The sequence below is a fragment of the Mobula hypostoma genome, chromosome 8 (assembly GCF_963921235.1).
Source record: "Mobula hypostoma chromosome 8, sMobHyp1.1, whole genome shotgun sequence".
NCBI classification, from domain to species: domain Eukaryota; kingdom Metazoa; phylum Chordata; class Chondrichthyes; order Myliobatiformes; family Myliobatidae; genus Mobula; species Mobula hypostoma.
The window spans coordinates 17,098,165-17,118,734 of record NC_086104.1 but is presented as its reverse complement, the minus strand read 5'-3'; the positions used below and the strand labels follow the sequence as shown (position 1 = coordinate 17,118,734).

The 20,570-nt window shown below is 38.1% G+C and overlaps 1 protein-coding gene across 4 annotated transcripts in view; it reads right to left on the bottom strand.

Annotated features, from left to right (window-relative positions):
* The window catches only part of LOC134350389 (fasciculation and elongation protein zeta-2-like), a 128,737-nt gene that overhangs the window by 25,478 nt on the left and 82,689 nt on the right, over positions 1 to 20,570 (bottom strand). For all 4 annotated transcript variants that reach the window (XM_063055523.1, XM_063055521.1, XM_063055524.1 and 1 more), the window contains exons 4-5: positions 20,023 to 20,167; positions 2,156 to 2,424 (exon numbers count right to left, since the gene is read on the bottom strand). In XM_063055523.1, coding sequence (XP_062911593.1) covers positions 2,156 to 2,424; positions 20,023 to 20,167 — 414 coding nt within the window. The remainder of the gene's footprint in view (positions 1 to 2,155; positions 2,425 to 20,022; positions 20,168 to 20,570) is intronic.

Here is a 20,570-nt window from a genome sequence, read left to right as displayed (position 1 = left end):
CATCAATGAGTTGCTCACTGTCAGGAAAACTGAAGAAGCTGGACTTGGTGCAGACCATGATGCTGCCTGCTACAGAGAAGCATCGGTGTCTCAAGGAGATGTGTAGTCGAACAGTGAGTGATTCTCTCAGTCACTTTCCTTGTGATTGCAAGACTCTGTTGGATATCAGTGGTATAGAATGCTGCAAGTTCAATTCATTGGTTTATTGGCGAATGGCAAGGGAGCTGCACGGCCTTAGTTATAGCAAGGACTAGGCCTCAAGCTGCGGTGTCACCTGTTTGCAGCCATCCGGACTAAGTGTTGGAGTCAGACACGCCAGCAGAGTCCAATGTCCATGATAGAGTCAGTGCTGCCCCCAGCATTCATTCAGCCCTCAGTATTTGACTGCAGACTGCTGAAACATTCATGAACTCAGGGACTTGGACTATATTTTTTTGTGTGACTATATGTGCTTGCCATCTTACATGTGCTATATGTGCCTTTCGCTGTGGATGACTGCTGGTACTGTGTCTTGCACCTTAGCCCTGGAATAATGCTGTTTCGTTTGGCTATAATCATGGGTGTTCATGTATGATTGACAGACAACTGAACAACAATTTAACTTGAGCTAGATGTGAGATATCACAAAGCAAAAAAAAATCTTTTTGAAGTTGAAATTTCAATTAAATTTATCGCGAGGAAATGCAATCATTTAAACCTGCTGGCCTTGGTCAAATAAATTTTGTCAGTTCTCATGGGCCGAATGGCCTCCTTCTGCTCCTATATCTTATGGTCTCCTTGCAGATCTAAAAGTCAAAACAGCAGTACTCCATCGATGCTGACATTGATAAGTCATTTATCGATAATGTCAAACCAGACAGAAACATTTACATGGGGGCAATACCTATCTAGGAATGTAGATAATAGAATTCTGACTGTAAAATATAAACTTAAAAGATCTCACTGGTAAGTAGTGTAGCTACAAAACATAACTACAAATTAATTTAGAAGCATTTTCACATAAAAGGTAGGAAAGAACTACAAGCTAATCTGTCTAACCCTTACTTTGATGTAGGGATGTAGTGGTGTTCTCATGCACAGGTCTACTGTTATGAAATTATCTCTCCTCTTTCAAAACAAACCTTCCAGCTTCTCCAGCATTATGAAATTGTCTCTCCTCCTTCAAAACAAACCTTGCAGCTTCTCCAGCATATGGAGCTATTCCTTTGACATGTTAATCTACTAAATTTGCTCAGTGGGAGAAAATTGTATATGGGCACTGGTTTCCTTGCTTAGTCTTCAACTAAGTTGTAACAAAAGGCCTGTATAAATTCTGTAATGTTAATCTGTATAATAACATGGAGGAAAGTCCACCGCAAGAAAATGAGATTTTATAATCAGACTTTAAATGATTCAGGATGAATAACCCTATTCATAGTCAACTTCATTATCATGCAGTGTTAACAAGGAAAATTCCACACAATTTGGCATGGCACCCACTGGAAACAGTCGGTATTCCCTGAATGATTAAAAAAAATCATTTGATTTAAGTTCTGGTCCTGGAAATAAACTTTAATCTCTTTAAATGTCAGCCTAGCATTCTCAAAACATTAAAGGTAATGAATCTGATGTCAGAAATCATATTATGTGGGAACTGCACATTCTAAAAAATATTTGTGTTGCAGCATTAAATGGACGCTGAAGTAATGAGAGTACTGGATAAAAGCAATATCAAAAAATGCTCAGTTATATTTCTATCCCCTGTTCTCATTATTAATCTGTTGGAGGCAATGTCTGAAAGTGCATCTCTGACAGCCTCCAGTCAACTAATAGGACAGCTCAAAGTCCCCTGTGACTAGATCAGTTTTACAGCCATGAAATTTTAAATTACTGCGTTTCCCTCTGCCCCTCCTCCATTCTCATCTCAAGGGACAGTCTAGATCTTTCGCTGCAGAATACTGTTCTATTACATGCTACAGTAAAGCCATGCTTCCTCATAATGCTGACTGATAAAACAGCATCCCTTTATCATTTTGTCCTTCAATAACATTTTTCTACAAATTGAATAAGGATGCTTCAATACTCTGAAAATAGTGTGTTGGCTTAATATTTTGAATAAGTTAATCACAGATAATGCCAGGAGATTTGCTCCTCTGCTGGTCCAGCCATGACTCACCGTTCCTGGCATGTGGCCTTTCTCTTGCTTTCCATTCTGTGGGCTTCCGTTCTTCTGTTTCTTCTTTTTCTTCATGGTTTCCCTGTGCTCTTTCTGTTTGTTTTGAACCTCAATGAGTATGGAAATGAAGCTGTTTTTCACCTCTTTTTCAAACTCCAGCTCATCACGTAAAGCGAGCTGCTGAATCAGCTCCTCTGAATAGTCTTTGATTGCACTCTCAATCTCCTCCAAAAGCTCATTTAATTCAGCCATAGGCAATCGCTTCACACCTGAAATAAAATGTTGAATACAACAGCTGAGAGGCTAAACTGAATGCACAATAAACAAAGAATTTGGTGACAGTTCATGGAATCAAATATTTAATAATTTGTGATTCACCAAATGACAATAACTATGCATCTGGATTATCAAATCTTTTTTTGAGAAATGCATATTTGCAGACACAAATAAAAGCAAGGAAAAGATTACAAACTTTAATCTAAATGTCAATTGCATTACCTCAGAACATACTGATAATCTAAGAACAAATATGATTCTCAATTAACTGGCTAGCCACAAATCAAAATGTATAGCAGAATAAGAAATGTTTATTCATTCATTCACTTATGTAAGCACACAGGAAAATTTATGTGGTTTAAAATGAAATAAAATGGCATTTGACCTCAGAGTGCACAAATAATTCTAACACAAATCATACTCCCTTTGAGCAAAATGCACATCCTTTATTTCCCTGTGCAGCATTTTCATTCATTTCTTTTCATCTACAAATCAGAATATGTATGCCTTTCACATCTCTGCCTGACTACTGAAAACTGTAGTTCAAGGATGTCGACCACCACTTTGTAATGTAGTAAGTATAACTGAGGATACCCTTTCTTTATCTGAGGCACAATTAAATAGCAGTGTTTTACACAAATAGATTTTCACAATGTCAAGCAAAATCCCTTCTCACTTCCTTTCTAAAAAGTTAATCATTGAATACAGCAATTTGCATTGTATTTTAAACAATATTTGTGTCGACCCTATTTCACAATATTTACTAAGATCTGTGGGAATGAACACTGTTGTGTTTTAAGAACAGCTCAGAGATAATATTATCCATGCATTGTTTAGCTGGATTTAGGTGATGGAACCAGGAATCAGTGATTTGTGGTAAATTTGCTGCTCCTGTAACACTGAAGGGAGCTCATGAGTAACTCATCCCAAAGAATATCTGATTATAATAATATTTATCTTTCATTTAACAAGTGGTGACAAAAGACGCCTGATTTGCTTCAGACTAACAGATTGGATGGCGTCTGCCTGGGAAACGATTCAAAATATTTGGTCAAACTTACCTAATAAGGAGCTATAACAGCGAGCAGCAGATACACTAATCCAGGAGTCCTGGGCCAAAATTACCCTTCTTAATGTTCTGAATAAAAGTCACCAAACTTCAAAAATAATTCATCATGGAAAGGCTGACACATTTTGATGTGGTATCATCCTACAAAAATGTCTTCTAAAATCAAATTAGACTTGGTATTGCATTCTTCCAGGGCAAATCTTCTGCTGTGATTAATACACAAGAAAGTGAAATTCACTTGCAAATTGTGCAAATGTATCAGGAAACGACTACTCACATTCACTAATATGCTGTGAAAAGCAGCAGCAATACAATTTCTTCAACTCAAAGATTAAAGTCTGGTAAAACATGAAAATGAATCTCAGGGCTATATATGGTGACATTTTATACTTCGATAATAAAAGTTTCTTTGAACTTTGAAACAACAACTGCTTCCCAAGTGTGAGGTATGGAAAGGAGTAGATCGGTCTGTACATTCTAAAACCAGCAAGCACCAAATCACAGCTTTGCATAAGGTGTAAATTATGCCCAAACTTTGCAAAATTTAAGGAACAGCCATATGATAGCTACTAACAAAAACAAAGGAGTTCTTTTACATTTGGCAGTTCGAGAATACTTTTTCTTGGACAATAGAATACTTTTTCAGATATTTAATGAATACTTTGCTTCAGTATTCAATATGGAAAAAGACCTTGACGATTGTAGAGATGACTTGCAGCGGACTGAAAAGCTTGAACATGTAGATATTAAGTTAGAGGATATGCTGGAACTTTTGGAAAGCATCAAATTGGTTAAGTCACCGGGACCAGATGGGATGTACCCCAGGCTACTGTGGGAAATGAGGGAGGAGAGTGCTGAGCCTCTGGCGAAGATCTTTGCATCATCAATGAGGACGGGAGAGGTTCTGGAGGATTGGAGGGTTGCAGATATTGTTCCCTTATTCAAGAAAGGGGGTAGAGATAGCCCAGGAAATTATAGGCCAGTGAGTCTTACTTCAGTGGTTGGTAAGTCGATGGACAAGATCCTGAGAGACAGATTTATGAACATTTGGAGAGACATAATATGATTAGGAATAGTCAGTTTGGCTTTGTCATAGCCAGGTCATTCCTTACGAGCCTGAGTGAATTTTTTGAGGATGTGACTAAACACACTGATGAAGGAAGAGCAGTAGATGGATTTCAGCAAGGCATTTGATAAGGTACCCCATGCCAGGCTTATTGAGAAAGTAAGGAGGCATGAGATCCAAGGGGACACTGCTTTGTGGATCCAGAACTGGCTTGCCCACAGAAGGCAAAGAGTGGTTGTAGACAGGTCATATTCTGCATGGAGGTCAGTGACCAGTGGTGTGCCTCAGGGATCTGTTCAGGGACCGCTACTCTTTGTGATTTTTATAAATGGCCTGGATGAGGAAGTGGAGGGATGGGTTAGTAAATTTGCTGATGACACAAAGGTTGGAGGTGTTGTGGATCATGTGGAGGGCTGTCAGAGGTTACAGCGGGACACTGATAGGATCCAAAATTGAGCTGAGAAATGGTAGATGGAGTTCAACCCAGATAAGTGTGAGGTGGTTCATTTTGGTAGGTCAAATATGATGGCAGAATATAGTATTAATGGTAAGACTTTGGAAGTGTGGAGGATCAGAGGGATCTTGGGGTCCGAGTCCAAAGGGTACTCAAAGCTGCTGCGCAGGTAGACCGTGTGGTTAAGAAGTCATACGATGCATTGGCCTTCATCAACCGTGGGATTGTGTTTAAGAGCTGAGAGGTAATGTTGCAGCTATATAGCACCCTGGTCAGACCCCACTTGGAGTACTATGCTCAATTCTGGTCGCCTCACTACAGGAGGGACGTGGAAACCATAGAAAGGGTGCAGAGGAGATTTACAAGGATGTTGCCTGGATTTGGGAGCATAACTTATGAGAATAGGTTGAGTGAACTTGGCCTTTTCTCCTTGGAGTGACGGAGGATGAGAGGTGACCTGATAGAGGTGTACAAGATGATGAGAGGTATTGATCACGTGGATAGTCAGAGGCATTTTCCCAGGGCTGAAATGGCTGGTACGAGAAGCATAGTTTTAAGGTGCTTGGAAGTAGGTACAGACGAGATGTCAGGGTTAAGTTGTTGTTGTTGTTTTTTTTTTACACAGAGTGGTGAGTGCGTGGAATGAGCTGCCGGCGGCAGTGGTGGAGGTGGAAATGATAGGGTCTTTTAAGAGACTCCTGGATAGGTACATGGAGCTTAGAAAAATAGAGGGCTATGGGTAAGCCTAGTAATCTCTAGGGTAAGGACATTTTCAGCACAGCTCTGAGGGCCGAAGGGTCTGTATTGTGCTGTAGGTTTTCTATGTTTCTATGACAATATATATGCACTTGAAATTAAAGCTAAAGGCAGCCTCCAACTACTAACAGCATTTTACACAGGATTACAGTTGTAACTGGGTCCATTCCAATGCAACAACTGTATCTAGCTTCCTTCTGAGGAGATTTATTAAACACTGTGTGGTGTGCTTAAAGAACATTTGAATGCACTTCATGCAACAATAAAATCCTATGATCTTTTGAAAGAATCTGGAGCCATGTGCTTCATGATGATAAGTACTGCATCTGGCAAAATCCCCCCAAATTTAAATGTGAAGATTAATTATTGTTTTTGCTTTTATTAGCTTGCCTCATAGAAGAAGCAAATGCTGGTGACAAGCCAGTTAACCATTGGTGATTTAGAAAACCATATGTCACTCTCCAGAAGATGAACAAAATATTCAAAGTTTCATAACAATGATTCTGAAATTCACGGAATACTATACAGGAATATTTTATGGGATTTCAGGAAGATACCTACAAACATCCAGCAAATGATCTAAAATTTGAAAGGCAGAAATTTTAGAAAAATTAATTGTTTAAAAGCATTTCAAACTATTGAAAACCTCTGTTGGGATCCGTGAAATAGGTTTAGAACGTCTAAATATCTGGGAAAAAAGAACTTAAAAACACTTCAATTTTATGCATACCTTGCTTTACCCAGGTACAGGTGGCCCCCGTTTTCTGAACTTCCACTTTACAACACCTCGCTGTTACAAATGACCTACTTAGTTACCTGTTTTCGCTAACAGAAGATGTTTTCACTGTTATGAAAAAAGGCAGCGCGCGCCCAAACAACCAAGCTCCTCCCCCAGAACTGCATTCTAGCCAGCATTGCTTAAACACGAGCTTTATCTCAATTTATTTTGTGCATCCATTAGCAAGATGAGTTCTAAGGTACTGGAAAAGCCTAAAAGAGCTTGTAAGGGTGTTACACTTGGCGTAAAACTAGACATAATTAAGCGTTTCGATCGTGGTGAACGAAGTAAGGACATTGTCCGCACGTTGAACTTGCCTGCGTACACCATTTGCACTATTTATACACAAGAGAGAAAGAATTTTGAAAGCTGCCGACGTTACTGTTGGTTCTGCTCGTAGCAAAGCGGTCTCTCTTAGTCGGCATCCAATAATGGATAAAATGGAAAGTCTATTGCTTGAGTGGATTGATGGGTGTACAAAGCGTGGTGTTCTGTTAAGTTTTCTTATACTTAAGGAGAAATCAGTCAGTCTTTTTAATAAGCTGAAACAGAAAGCACTGGACGATGGTGATGAAAATGTTGCAAAAGTGGAATTTAAAGGTAGTCATGGGTGGTTTGATCGGTTTCTGAGCCGAGGGCAGCTTCATAGTTTAAGCAGTGGTCCCCAACCTCCAGGCCGCCGACCGATACATTGCCGCAAAGAATGCAACGGTGCAGCGGTAGTCGAGACGCACCCAGCATATCTTTAAGAAAAAAGCCGAAATAAACAAGCTAATTAATTAGGTGCCGCCTAGCACGTAAATGTCGGCCCAGATCAGAAGCGATTGCCGATTGCATCAGGTGGTTATTCATATAAACAAGTGTTTAACTGTGATGAAACTGCAATTTATTGGAGTCTTCCCGATTCCAGTAAGTGAAACTACACTGTACATATATTATTTCTACTTTATATAGGCTGTGTATTTTTATGTGTTATTTGGTATGATTTGGCAGCTTCATAGCTTAAAGGTTACTGGACAGTGTTTCTGGCGAGAGCGCTTGAACCGTGTTTTTGCCAAGAGAGCTTCCATGAGGTTTTCGCTGCACTAGACAGTGCTGCAGAAAAGTATTTCTACTTTATATAGGCTGTGTATTTATCATATCATTCCTGCTTTTACTATTTATGTGTTATTTGGCATGACTTTGTAGGTTATTTTTTGGGTCTGGGAATGCTCAAAAATTTTTCCCATACTAATAAGTGGTAATTGCTGATTCACTTTACGACATTCCGGCTTACAAACCGTTTCATAGGAACGCTCTACCTTCGGATAGCAGGGGAAACCTGTATCATATTCTACTTGCATCAAAACTTTTAACAGCTGCTTAGTTCATTTCTGTGGGGGGCGGGGGGGCATCTTACATCAAAAATCCAAATTTATAAATTCAATTTCCTGATTTTGGCACCAAGCTTGTAAACTCAATCTCAAGTTAGTCAACAAATCTGTCTCTGGCAGCAAGGAGCTATTTAAGTATTGCAAATGTGAGAAGCCAGTCAACTATCCAAACTAAACTAGCATCAAAAGGAAATGTCCAAATGTCCAATGCAATTCCAGTTGAAGCCGTCATTCCTCCACACCTGACCTACAAGACAGTGGGATTTTCAAACTTTTGAACTTAAAACAAAAAGATTTTGTTCAGTTTAAAAATATTGTAAATTTTTCGTTAAATTTCTAACAATGAAAATCAAACTAATGGGAAAAAGAAAACCACAGAATAAAACTTGTATAACTATGGTGGTAAGGAAGTTGCATGTATTAAATTCTGCTTAAAGTACATGGCAATGCAAACACAACCTTTCACCTACTGGCAATAATGGTGGTGAGCAAGCAGGGTTTAGTTTCACTGGAGTTAAAGCAGAAGAATAAGAAGAGTTTTAAGATTTCTGTAAGGATTCTACTGACCAACTTTTCTTTCTTTTCTTTTTAAATCTTTTTATTAATTTTCAAAATTATAAACTCAATAACAAAGTTGATACAAAACGATTGGAATAATCTTAATCAGCATATACAAAAGGATTTTAAGTAACACAGGTATAACAGACTTCCAAACTCATAATGAAATTAGTCATAAAAAAGAAATAAAAAGAAAAAAAATATATATATATAAACAAAGAAAAATCCCCAAAAGAAAAAGAAAAAAAACCCAAAAAGAAACAGAACAGGGCTAGACCAATATCTTGAATCAGACATGTTCAGTAATGTAGTCAACTCCACTCCTCTATTCATATAATTTAAGTTAAAAAGAAAGATTCAGAAAGGTCAGATTACATCATATGAAAATGTTGCATAAAAAGTTTCCAAGTTTCTTCAAATTTAACCGAAGGGTCAAAAATATCACTTCTAACTTTTTCTAAATTTAAACTTAATATAGTTTGAGAAAACCATTGGAATGTAGTAGGAGGACTGATTTCCTTCCAGTTCAACAAAATAGATTTTCTAGCCATTAAAGTAACAAATGCTATTATCCAACAGGCTGAAGAAGACAAAGACCTATGTTCTACCATTGGCAATCCAAAAATTGCCGTAATAGGATAGGGTTTTAAATCAAAATATAGAACTGTTGAAATAATATCAAAAATATCTTTCCAATATTTTTCCAAAAGAGGACAGGACCAGAACATATGAGATAAAGAAGCCACCTCAGAGTGACATCTTTCACAAGTAGGGTTTATATGGGAATAAAATCGAGCTAGTTTATCTTTGGACATATGGGCTCTGTATACTACTTTAAATTGTATTGATGAATGTTTAGCACATATAGAAGAAGTACTAACTAATTGAAAAATTTTATCCCATTTCTCTATAGGTAGACAAAGTTGAAGTTCTCTTTCCCATTAATTTTTAATTTTATCAGATATACCTGACTGTAATTTCATAATTATATCATAAATAATTGCTATTAATCCCTTCTGAAAAGGATTTAAACCTAAAATTTTATCAATAATACCAGTAGGATTTGAAGTCGGAAGGTAGGCAACGTAGTATTTAAAGAATTTCCTATTTGTAAGTATCTAAAAATAATGGGATCTAGGCAAATCAAATTTCTTTGATAACTGCTCAAGACATAAAACAGTTATCCAGAAAATTAAAAAATTCGTTTTCCATATCAAAAAGGCTTGGTCCAGTTATCCAGACATAAATCACTGAAAATTCATTTTCCATATCAAAAAGGCTTGGTCCATTACCAAGGGTTGAAAAAAGAAATTAGATATAATAGGACTTGATAACATAAATTCGTTCAGGCCAAAAAATTTACGAAATTGAAACCATATTCGCAATGTATGTTTAACTATAGGGTTAAACTTTTGTTTATTCAATTTAGATAGTACAAAAGGAAGTGAAGTTCCTAAAATGAAAGCTAAAGAAAACCCCTGTATAGAGTGGCCTACATCAAAGTTGCTGGTGAACGCAGCAGGCCAGGCAGCATCTATAGGAAGAGGCGCAGTCGACGTTTCAGGCCGAGACCCTTCGTCAGGACTCCAGCTTTCAAATCCCTTACTCACTCTTCCTTCAGTTAGTCCTGACGAAGGGTCTCGGCCTGAAACGTCGACTGCGCCTCTTCCTATAGATGCTGCCTGGCCTGCTGCGTTCACCAGCAACTTTGATGTATGTTGCTTGAATTTCCAGCATCTGCAGAATTCCTGTTGTTTGCGTATAGAGTGGCCTTCAAGGTTTACCCAATATGGGCTTGGAGTTGTATTCCAATCCTGCGTCCAAAATATTAAATATCAAATATTAATTGCCCAATAATAAAATCTTAGGTTAGACAATGCCAAACCACACTCTTTCTTAGATTTCTGTAAGTATTTTTTTTACTTAATCTGGGATTTTTATTTTTCCATATATAAGAGGAAATTTTAGAATCAATAGTATCAAAAAAGGATTTAGGAATAAAAATTGGTATCGTTTGAAATAAATATAAAAACTTAGGTAAAATAATCATTTTAATAGCATTGATTCGGCTAATCAATGGTAGAGACAATGGGGACCACTTAGTAATCAGTTGTTTAACCTGATTAATTAACGGTAAAAGGTTAAAATTGAATAGATCCTTATGTCTCTTAGTAATTTTAACTCCTAGATAAGTAAAATAGTCAGCAGTCTCTCTAAATGGACAATTTCTATAAGTGGGAACCTGCATATTTAATGGAAAGAGTTCACTCTTACCTAGGTTCAACTTATAACCAGAAAAACTACTAAACTGAGCAAGCAAAGTTAATACTGCTGGAATAGATTTTCCTGGGTTAAATAGTAGATCATCTGCATATAGTGATAATTTATGAGTCTCATTTCCACGGGTAATGCCAAATATATTAGGGGAGTCACGAATGGCAATAGCTAGCGGTTCCAAAGCAATATCAAATAGTAATGGACTAAGAGGGCAGCCCTGCCTAGTACCACGGAATAGATGAAAAAGAGGGGATCTTTGATTGTTAGTAAATACCGAAGCCAAAGGGGTGAGATATATCAGTTTAATCCAAGATATAAATATCGAACTAAAATTAAGTTTCTCAAGGGTGTTAAATAAATATCTCCATTCAACTCTGTCAAAAGCTTTCTCAGCATCCAGTGAAATAACACATTCTGGAATTTTGGGTGAAGGCGTATAAACAATATTCATTAATCTCCTAATATTAAAAAAAGAGTAACAATTTTTAATAAATCCAGTCTGATCAGCAGAAATAATTTAAGGTAATACATTCTCCAATCTCATTGCCAATATTTTAGAAAAAATCTTAGAATCCACATTCAGCAAAGATATAGGCCTATAAGATGCACATTCAGCAGGGTCCTTATCTTTTTTAAGAATTTGGGAAATAGAAGCTCGATAAAAAGATTGTGGTAATTTACCTATAGATACTGCATCCCTAAAAACACTACATAGCCAAGGAGTCAGTGTAGTAGAGAAAAATTTTAAAAATTCTACTGTAAATCCATCTGGGCCAGGTGCTTTACCTGAGTTCATCAAAAAAATAGCGTTCTTTATTTCCTCTACTGTAATAGGTACATCTAGTTTTGAACATTCATTAGATGATAATTTTGGAATATTCACTTTCTTAAAAAATTCATGCATTATAGTAGAGTCATCAGGAAATTCTGATTGATAAAAGGAGGTATAGAATTCTTGAAAGGATTTATTAATCTCGTCATGGTCAACTGTCAAAGTGCCACCTTGTTTACGAATCTTAAGAATCGGTTGTTTAACCGAGGCCGATTTCAATTGATTAGCTATAAGTTTCCCAGTTTTATCACCATGTATATAAAATTGACTCTTAGTTTTGATTAGTTGACTTTCAATCGAAGATGATAATAAGAGATTATGTTCCATTTGAAGTTCAACTCTCTGTTTATAAAGTACCTGATTAGGAGCTATAGAACATTTCTTATCAATTTCTTTAATCTTGTCAACCAGTTTAAGTATTTCCTTATTAGTTTGCTTTTTTAATCCAGCAGTATATGAAATAATTTGTCCACGAATGTGTGCTTTAAAAGTATCCCAGAGTGTCCCACTGGAAATATCCTCTGTAGAATTCATTGTAAAGAAAAAATTAATCTGTTCCTCAATAAACCTAACAAAATCTGAATCTTGAAGCAAAGTGGTATTAATTCGCCATTGCCTAGAATTAGTAAATGTATCCCTTAAGTTAATAAATAATTTCAACGGTGCATGGTCAGAAACAGCAATAGAATCATATTCGCAACCAGTAACAAGAGGAATTAATTGAGAGTCATTAAAAAAAATAGTCAATTCTTGAATAGTGCTGATACAGACAATAGACAATAGGTGCAGGAGTAGGCCATTCGGCCCTTCGAGCCAGCACCGCCATTCACTGTGATCATGGCTGATCATCCACTATCAGTATCCAGTTCCTGCCTTATCCCCATAACCTTTGATTCCGCTATCTTTAAGAGCTCTATCCATCTTTTTTGAAAGCATCCAGAAACTTGGCCTCCACAGCCTTCTGGGGCAGAGCATTCCATATATCCACCACTCTCTGGGTGAAAAAGTTTTTCCTCAACTCCGTTCTAAATGGCCTACCCCTTATTCTTAAACTGTGGCCTCTGGATCTGGACTCACCCATCAGCAGGAACATGCTTACTGCCTGCAGTGTGTCCAATCCCTTAATAATCTTATATGTTTCAATAAGATCCCCTCTCAGCCTTCTAAATTCCAGAGTATACAAGCCCAGTCGCTCCAATCTTTCAACATATGACAGTCCCACCATCCCGGGAATTAACCTTGTGAACCTACGCTGCACTCCCTCAATACCAAGAATGTCCTTCCTCATATACATGTGAAAAAAATGAGAACTCTTTCTCATTCGAATGTAAGAATCTCCAAATTTCTGAGATTCCAGAGTCGGTCATAAAAGAGTTAAGAAGAGTTAATGATCAGAAGTGACGTTAGAGACAGAAAGGATTCTAAGAAGAAGAAAAAAACAATCCACTATTTTAAAATACTCCAGTAACATTTCAGAAAGAAAACAAGCATTAAAATTGTAACTAAATAACTTACAAAAAGTATTAAGAGTCAGATATACAAGATCACTAACAGGAAGCATAATATCATTTAACAGTATAAAGCAACCTACGCTGCAAGATCAAGGGAAAAACCCTCGAACTATACAAATCAAAGACAAGAGAGAAAACAAAATGATACATTAATCCTCCGCAGAGAGAGGCAGATCATCGAGAAAACTTTGGGCTTCCATTGGATTTTTAAGCAGGCTACGCGAGCTGTCCCGCATAACCACTCTCAGACGGGCTGGAAACAGTAGCACTATTTTATAGCCCTGACGATGAAGTTCTGCCATCTGTGGTTTAAAAGCCATTCGTTTTTTCAGTACGTCTTGGCTGTAGTCTTCAACAATCCTGAACTTGAATTCTTGAAATTGGATCATATCTTTCTTCCGAGCAGCTCGAATAACTCGTTCCTTATCATGGACATAATGAAACTGAATGATGATTGGTCTCGGTCTGGCCACATTTTCCGGATTAAAACGAAAAGAACGATGTGCACGTTCTAATAGTGGGGGCTCCTCCAATATATCGGAGCCAAACACATCCATTAGCAACGTAGAAAAATATTTGGTAGAATCTCCCGTCTCAGCATCTTCAGGAAAACCGATTATTCACAAATTCTGTCGTCGGGAGCGATTTTCGAGATCGATAATCTTAGCGTGATAACGTTCCAATTGCTGAGTTACCAAAGTTAAACTTTTTTCAAGAGCTTCAATTTTTCTATCCCTTTTGCAGCCATCTTCATCTAGTTCTGAGATTCTGACTTGATGTTGATCTATTTCACGTCTGAATATTCTTGATTCTTCTTGCATCGACTTCAACACTTCTTCAATTGCGGTGAGTCTTCGATTAACTGTATCTTCTAGAAGTTTCTTCATTAGTTCCATAGTTATTGGAGCTTCCTTCGATGTTCCAGAATCACCATTTTTTTTCTGTTCCCGCCGGAACCTTTCCCTTTAACTTCTCGTGCTCTGGTATTCATTTTCAGTAAGTAAAAGTCGTAATTCAATGATATAAATGTGATATAAATCGTTTAGTGTAGGTATAGGTAAACTGAATAAGAGGGGTTACACGTAAGAGAGTAAAGAGTACGAAGCGACTCCAAAATACAGCTCACTCCATGGGTCCCCTTCCGGAAAGTCCCTACTGACCAACTTTCAGTTTTGCAGGTTACATCTAGGTCACCCATCAATGCAAATCTCTTCAATTTGCTGCAGGTTCCTACCTATAACTCCTTTTGTTGCACATGTGTACGAGATGATTACAAAGAATAAAGACCACCTTAACTATCCATCCAAGTTAGTTTGAAAACCCTCTCACTGTAATATCTAGTTACTTCTTCAACACTAGTCAAAACTAGACATCGGGGTGACCTGTTGGGGCACCCTTTGAGAGAAGGGTAGTACAGTCTGATGTGACCAGAATGAATATTAAATTTTCCTGAATGCTATTGGTATCGCTTTGCTTGGAAATTGAAGAAGAACGACGCGTAGCAAGGCAAATATAGCTCCTCCTCATTTAACGAAGGACACATTTGATGGCATCCTTTCTGGTTGATCTGGCACCCTTGTGCCTCTCATTGTCATTCTGGAAAAGTGCAGTCCTTTCATCCGCCGTCTCCTCTTCTCTTCTGCTGTTTATTCTTTGTCTCTGATCTTGGAGACGTGTATTTCTCTGCTCCTTTGTCTCTTCCTCTCTTCTCCTTCTGTGCCTGTTTTTGTCATTCTGGAGACGTGCGTCCCTTTCATCCCCCATCTCTTCATCTCTTCTGCTGCTTGTTCTTTGTCTCTGATCCTGGAGATGTGCATTTCTCAGCCCCTTTGTCTCTCCTCCTTCTATGCCAGTTGTTGTCAGTTTGAAGACGTGCATGCCTCTCCTCCTCTGTCTCTTCTTCTCTCATCTTTTTTGTCCTGACTCTTTGATCCTGGAGTCATGTGGCCCTGGCCTCATCTGATTCTTGTTCTCTCCCTCTCCTTGCCGTTTCCCGACGACGTTTGGTGTCACCTCTTGACCATAATGTCCCCCTTCTCTTTCCATGCGGCATAATTAAGCTGACCATATCTTTTTTACCCTAATGCTGGATAGAAGATATGAAGCAGTAACACCAAAGCCTCCAGGATGCTGATTATTCTTGATGATGTGGTTGGCGCTCTCCTAAATGGACGTGATATAGTCACCGCTGTCCTTTGACTGCAGCAAAGGGTTTGATGGGTGTTTTGAAGTACATCGTTACAATAAGATTTAATTATCTCTTATTGATGGGTCTCAGTTTGATCTGTCCCAATCCTGCACATGCTGATGGTGATTAGCAGAATGTGACTGCTCGAAATAGAGCTGCCCTGCCCTGCCCTTTTGCTCCGGTTGGTGTCACTGCTGTGAGCAAAGTGAGTCACTTCTGAGGCTGGCCGTGTGCATGCGTCGCGGTGTCGCGTTGCAGTTTCCATCATGGCTGACAGCGGCTCTCGGGTGAAAGCGAGGCTGCTGATTTTGGCGAGTGAGCAATTTTATACCAATATATAACCCTGAACTTTGCTTGCATTCTGTAAGTTAGCGCATTTTAAGTCGACTTAGCCAAGAATAGTGCCGCTGTAATGCACCGTTTATGCTAATTGGAGGTCACAAACAGACAAACAAAGCATGAGAGTTTTAGCAGTATATAGATGTAAATCATTTGTTGGAAGGCAGTATTAGTTCTAGATTGTCCTATTAACTTGAACTGTATTCCTTCATTCAATTCCTACAACCAAATTTAAAGTAGTATTCCATATTATATTTTTCCCTTTTCTTTGGCTATTGTATTATGCCTCTGTAAGATCATGTTTGGCTTCAGAAATCTTTCTTCATTAATCAGCTCCTTTATGAAAGGGAATTTTTTCCCTAAGTCTTCTCCCGATTATACCACAGGTTTAAATATTTCCCCTCAGTTTTGGTAGTCAGAGCTGGGCACAACAGCTAGGGGTGTGATCTGACCAGAGCACAGTACATTTTGAGGTGAATGGAGTCAATTGAATGCACCTACTCCTCAACTGGCTAGCTGTCCTATCATAAAACAGGTGGTCATCAGGCCAGTTCTTTTCTAACCACTTCAACTGCTTTACCAATTACCTTCCAGTTATTAATCAAGTGTGTGAATATTTATCATTTACAATGCTCAGATCTATTCTCAACTCCTTACATGATGAAATAGGTTTTGCTGGTCCACACCAGGATTTGATTATCTTCCAAAATTATAAGAGAAACACAAATTACATTTACACAGAGAGCCAATGAGATGCCTCAGCCACTTCCTTTTTAACTTTCATCAGTGTCAGTATTGCCAAGTTCCCTGTAATCATTAATGCAAGTCTCTATTCACCAGAATCTCAAAGGACCAACTGTGTCATACAACAGATTCAAGCACAGGACAGAAGCCAGGTATTCTGTGAAGCAATCATTAAAGCAGGTGGTGTATTTATTATCATGTTGCACATAAAAAGGTGCAGGTTACAACAGAATTTCTAAGTTTTTGTCTTTAAATTAGACGAGACAGACCACAGCTTCCGTTTCTTTTCTTTGTGTCTCAGTAGTAAATACATGACCTGCTTTTACAGAATTGGTTTATCTAGGCATTTGTAGTAGACTAATTCAAAGACCAATGGCAGCAGCATCTTTCAGCTAGGTAATAATAAATGCATATATGACTATTACTTTAAATCAATTTATTTGATTGAATCAATTACTGTGTATGGTTTTTGCAATAAAAGCTAATCTGAAACTTATTTCTGACGAAAATAAGATAATTACTTTATAGCCTCTTAAAGAGTAATCTCAACATTTTTCAGAAATAATTAAAAACTCTCTTTATCTGAGACAGTTCAAATGGATATTACTAAATCCCAATGAATAAATCTTTTCCAAATCTGGTACAGCAAAAGATCAGGCACATTCTGACATCAAAGCCTAAGTAACATATTCAGTTTATTCTGTACTGATTCTTCTTTGAATTCAGCATACTAATCTTACTCGCATATGCTCCAGAAATAAAGGACAGACATGAGAAGCATGTGATGCTATCCAGGTCTTCCTTCAAGAGATTTTCAAAATCCAACAACCAGAATGAGTTACAATCAAGGCCAGTTTAGCATTTAAAAAGAAAAAGGCTAAAAAAAAAGGTCAGTAAATTACAATGCACATGGTTATGTTTTTAAGTGACTAAAACTTCATAATTAATTGAGATTGCTCAATGGTGTTTTAAAAAGGTTATTTTTTAAATCACCAGTGGTTTCTGGTTAATTGGGCCATCGGCTATTCACGGCAGCCATTTATTTAGGACAACTCTTAAAGAACTGAAAGAAAATCAAGAAAATAGCCAAGACTCCGTTTATTTGGGACACTATCCTATTTAATTGGGGCAGAAGACTGTTGCCGAACAGTGTCCAACTAGCTTCTGTGACAGGGTCCTGAATTACCCCTATGAACTGTGATTTGGGGGAGGGGGAGGGGGGGAGGGAGAGGGGGAGGGAGAGGGGGAGGGAGAGGGGGAGGTGGGGAGGGGGAGGGGGAGGTGGGGAGGGGGAGGGGGAGGGGGAGAGGGAGAGGGAGAGGGAGAGGGAGATGGAGAGGGAGTTGTTCAACATCAGACACCTCGTTATTGAGAGACAGAGAGAGGCGAAAACTGCTTTGAGATGGTGTTATGGTTTCTCTGCAGCATGTTTACACTTTACAAGGACACTGTCAGCTTCTGTGTTCTTACAGAGAGAGAAGGGAGGAGCTACTTGATGGATAGCTGGTGTTCAGCATGGTAAGATAAATAGAAGGTCAGCTGATAGACTGACAGACACATGGTTTTGGACACTGAATGAGCTTTGTTGTGCCCACAGAAAAGGTGGGTTTTTGGAGGATCGATCAAGCGGATCTATCAGTGGCTCTCACAGTGTGAAAAGGGTGTGACCGGTGGGGAGTTATTTCTGTGTCCGACCCTCGCCTGGGTTGATAGTTCCACCACAGAACGGTCCCCTTTGTTGTGGTCACAGTCAGTGACTTCTAAAGGATTACAGAGGACAATGGGAAGGTCGACGGCGTCAGCTTGCCTGAAGACTCAAACCTCTCTCTCTCCATCACTACTCAACTCAATACCACGAACTGAACTGAACTTTACTCATCATTGTAAGACTATCTAATTACCCCTAGATTTGAAGAAGCTTGGTTCTCATATATTTCCACACTTATACATATCTAATCATTGCTAACCTGTTTTATATATCTGATTTTATATTACTGTATTGCATAGTTACTAATAAATACCATTAGTTAATAGCAATACCGGACTCCAGAGTGTTCTCCATTTCTGATGGTTCTTTAACCCATCACAGGGTACGTGACACTTCATTCACATGCACTTGCATGGCTGTTAGACACCACTCCATGCTTTGAGCAATCAGTTTTTAAAATAGTATCACTTGCATGTGTTTGTGTTCAGAAAACAGTGATTTTTGTCACTGATAGTTGGGGAGAAAGAAGCATTAAGACAATTTGGAACTGTTTTGCTCACCACAGTTTCAAGCAGTCAGGCTTGGACATGCTGAAACACCCAGGAGTAACACTGAAACAATTTCACCACTTCAAGTTAAGAATTATGAAGAATTTGAAAGTATTGACAATCATCTTGAATGTTACAATTAAAATGAAGATTTGGAGGATGCAATCATCTTAAGTGTTGTATTAAGGCAGTCCATTATAAGACAATAAAATATAGGAGTAGATATCGGCTATTTGGCCCATCAAGTCTACTCTGCCATTTCATAATCCATTTCCCTCTAAGTTCCAATATCTCCTGCCCTCTCCCCGTATATCTTCATGCCCTGACTAATCAGGAATCGATCAACCTCTACCTTAAATATACACAATAACGGCCACCACAGCCGTTTGTGGCAACGAATTCCATAGATTCATCACTCTATGGCTAAAGAAATTCCTCATCTCTATCCTAAATGAACGTCTCTCTAGTCTGAGGCTGTCCTCTGGTCTCAGACTCCCCCACATTGGAACCATCCTCTCTACATCCACTCTATTGCGGCCTTTCAACATCTGAAAAAAGGACTTTTCAACATTCACAGGAAAATATAAGAAAAAAATCACAGCATGGTTCTTGTACACCCTTCAATGGCAAAGGAGAAGGTTACTTCCTTCTACAAAATGTTTCTAGCTGTAGAGGCAGTTAGGGATGGGTCTGTGGATAGTACTACAAATTAAAAGAAAATTTTCAAACACTGGTATTGCGTGTTTAATTCATCTTGAGTGCATAATTCCTGGTTATTTTATGCAGAGCATGGGTACATTAAAGAATAAAAAGTAAATAAATATAGGAATACAGCAATAAAGACAATTAAAGTTTGACTAATTATCCACAGCATGGGACTCAGCCATTAGTATCCTGGGACTGCATCACTTTGAGAACAGTTAGAAATATCAATATCATAACCAGCTTAAACTCTACCATGACACAAAGAAACCACTGTGCATTCCTATTTACTTCCTGAACCTTTATCAGGTCACCCCTTCATCTAATCTGGCAGATGTAAACTGCAAGGGATAATATTTCCATATTTTTATAATTTATAATGTTTGCTTTTTTTTTCAAGCTGCTATTTCACACACAGCTTCTGTCTGCAACACATACCAAATGCTGGAGGAACTCAGCAGGTCAGGCAGTATCTTAGGAAAAGAGTAAATGGCTGACCCTTCATCAGGAGTTCAGAAACTTCTGTCTTATTCCCGTCAGCCTCTCATCACCAAGAATAAAAATACCTTTTACAACATTGCAAACACATGTTGTCTTATTACAAAACTAAAAATATTACTTAGATTTTCTTTTGAAAAGAACCATCCCTACAACCCAACTTTAATTACTAGAATGCATAGATGCTTACGTTCTTCATAACTGTTGCTGGTGTTAGATCTCTTGAGTGTTTGAATTTCCTGGGAAAGTATGGAAAGTCTGTCAGACTGAGTGGGTGTATCATCTTCTTCAGGATCAGGAGATTCTTGCATCATCTCTTCTATTTCCTCAATTACCTTGTAAAGTAGCAAGGTATGTTTAAAGTTGCCAGTATTATATTATAATCACAATTAATACATTTAATAACTGCAACAATAATAATGTTCTTATCATAATAATTGGATCAACTGTTCCATTAATTATGTTAATTTCAAACATGCACAAACTTTTCAAATTCAAATCCAAATGGCCAGCTTTAGTAGTGTGACAGATCTCATTTATCTAGCTCTAAACTAAATTTGAAATTCCACTTGTTCACTGAGATAGAATTCAGAAGGAAACAATGATTTGGGAATCTGCCCATTTGTTCTTCTGTATGTTGCATATTTGAATGGAGCTCATCGAAATCAAAAATTTAAAAATGACACTAGCAAACTTGCGTTAAGAAAGAGCCTTTACACATTCATTCGGGGTCTCCTA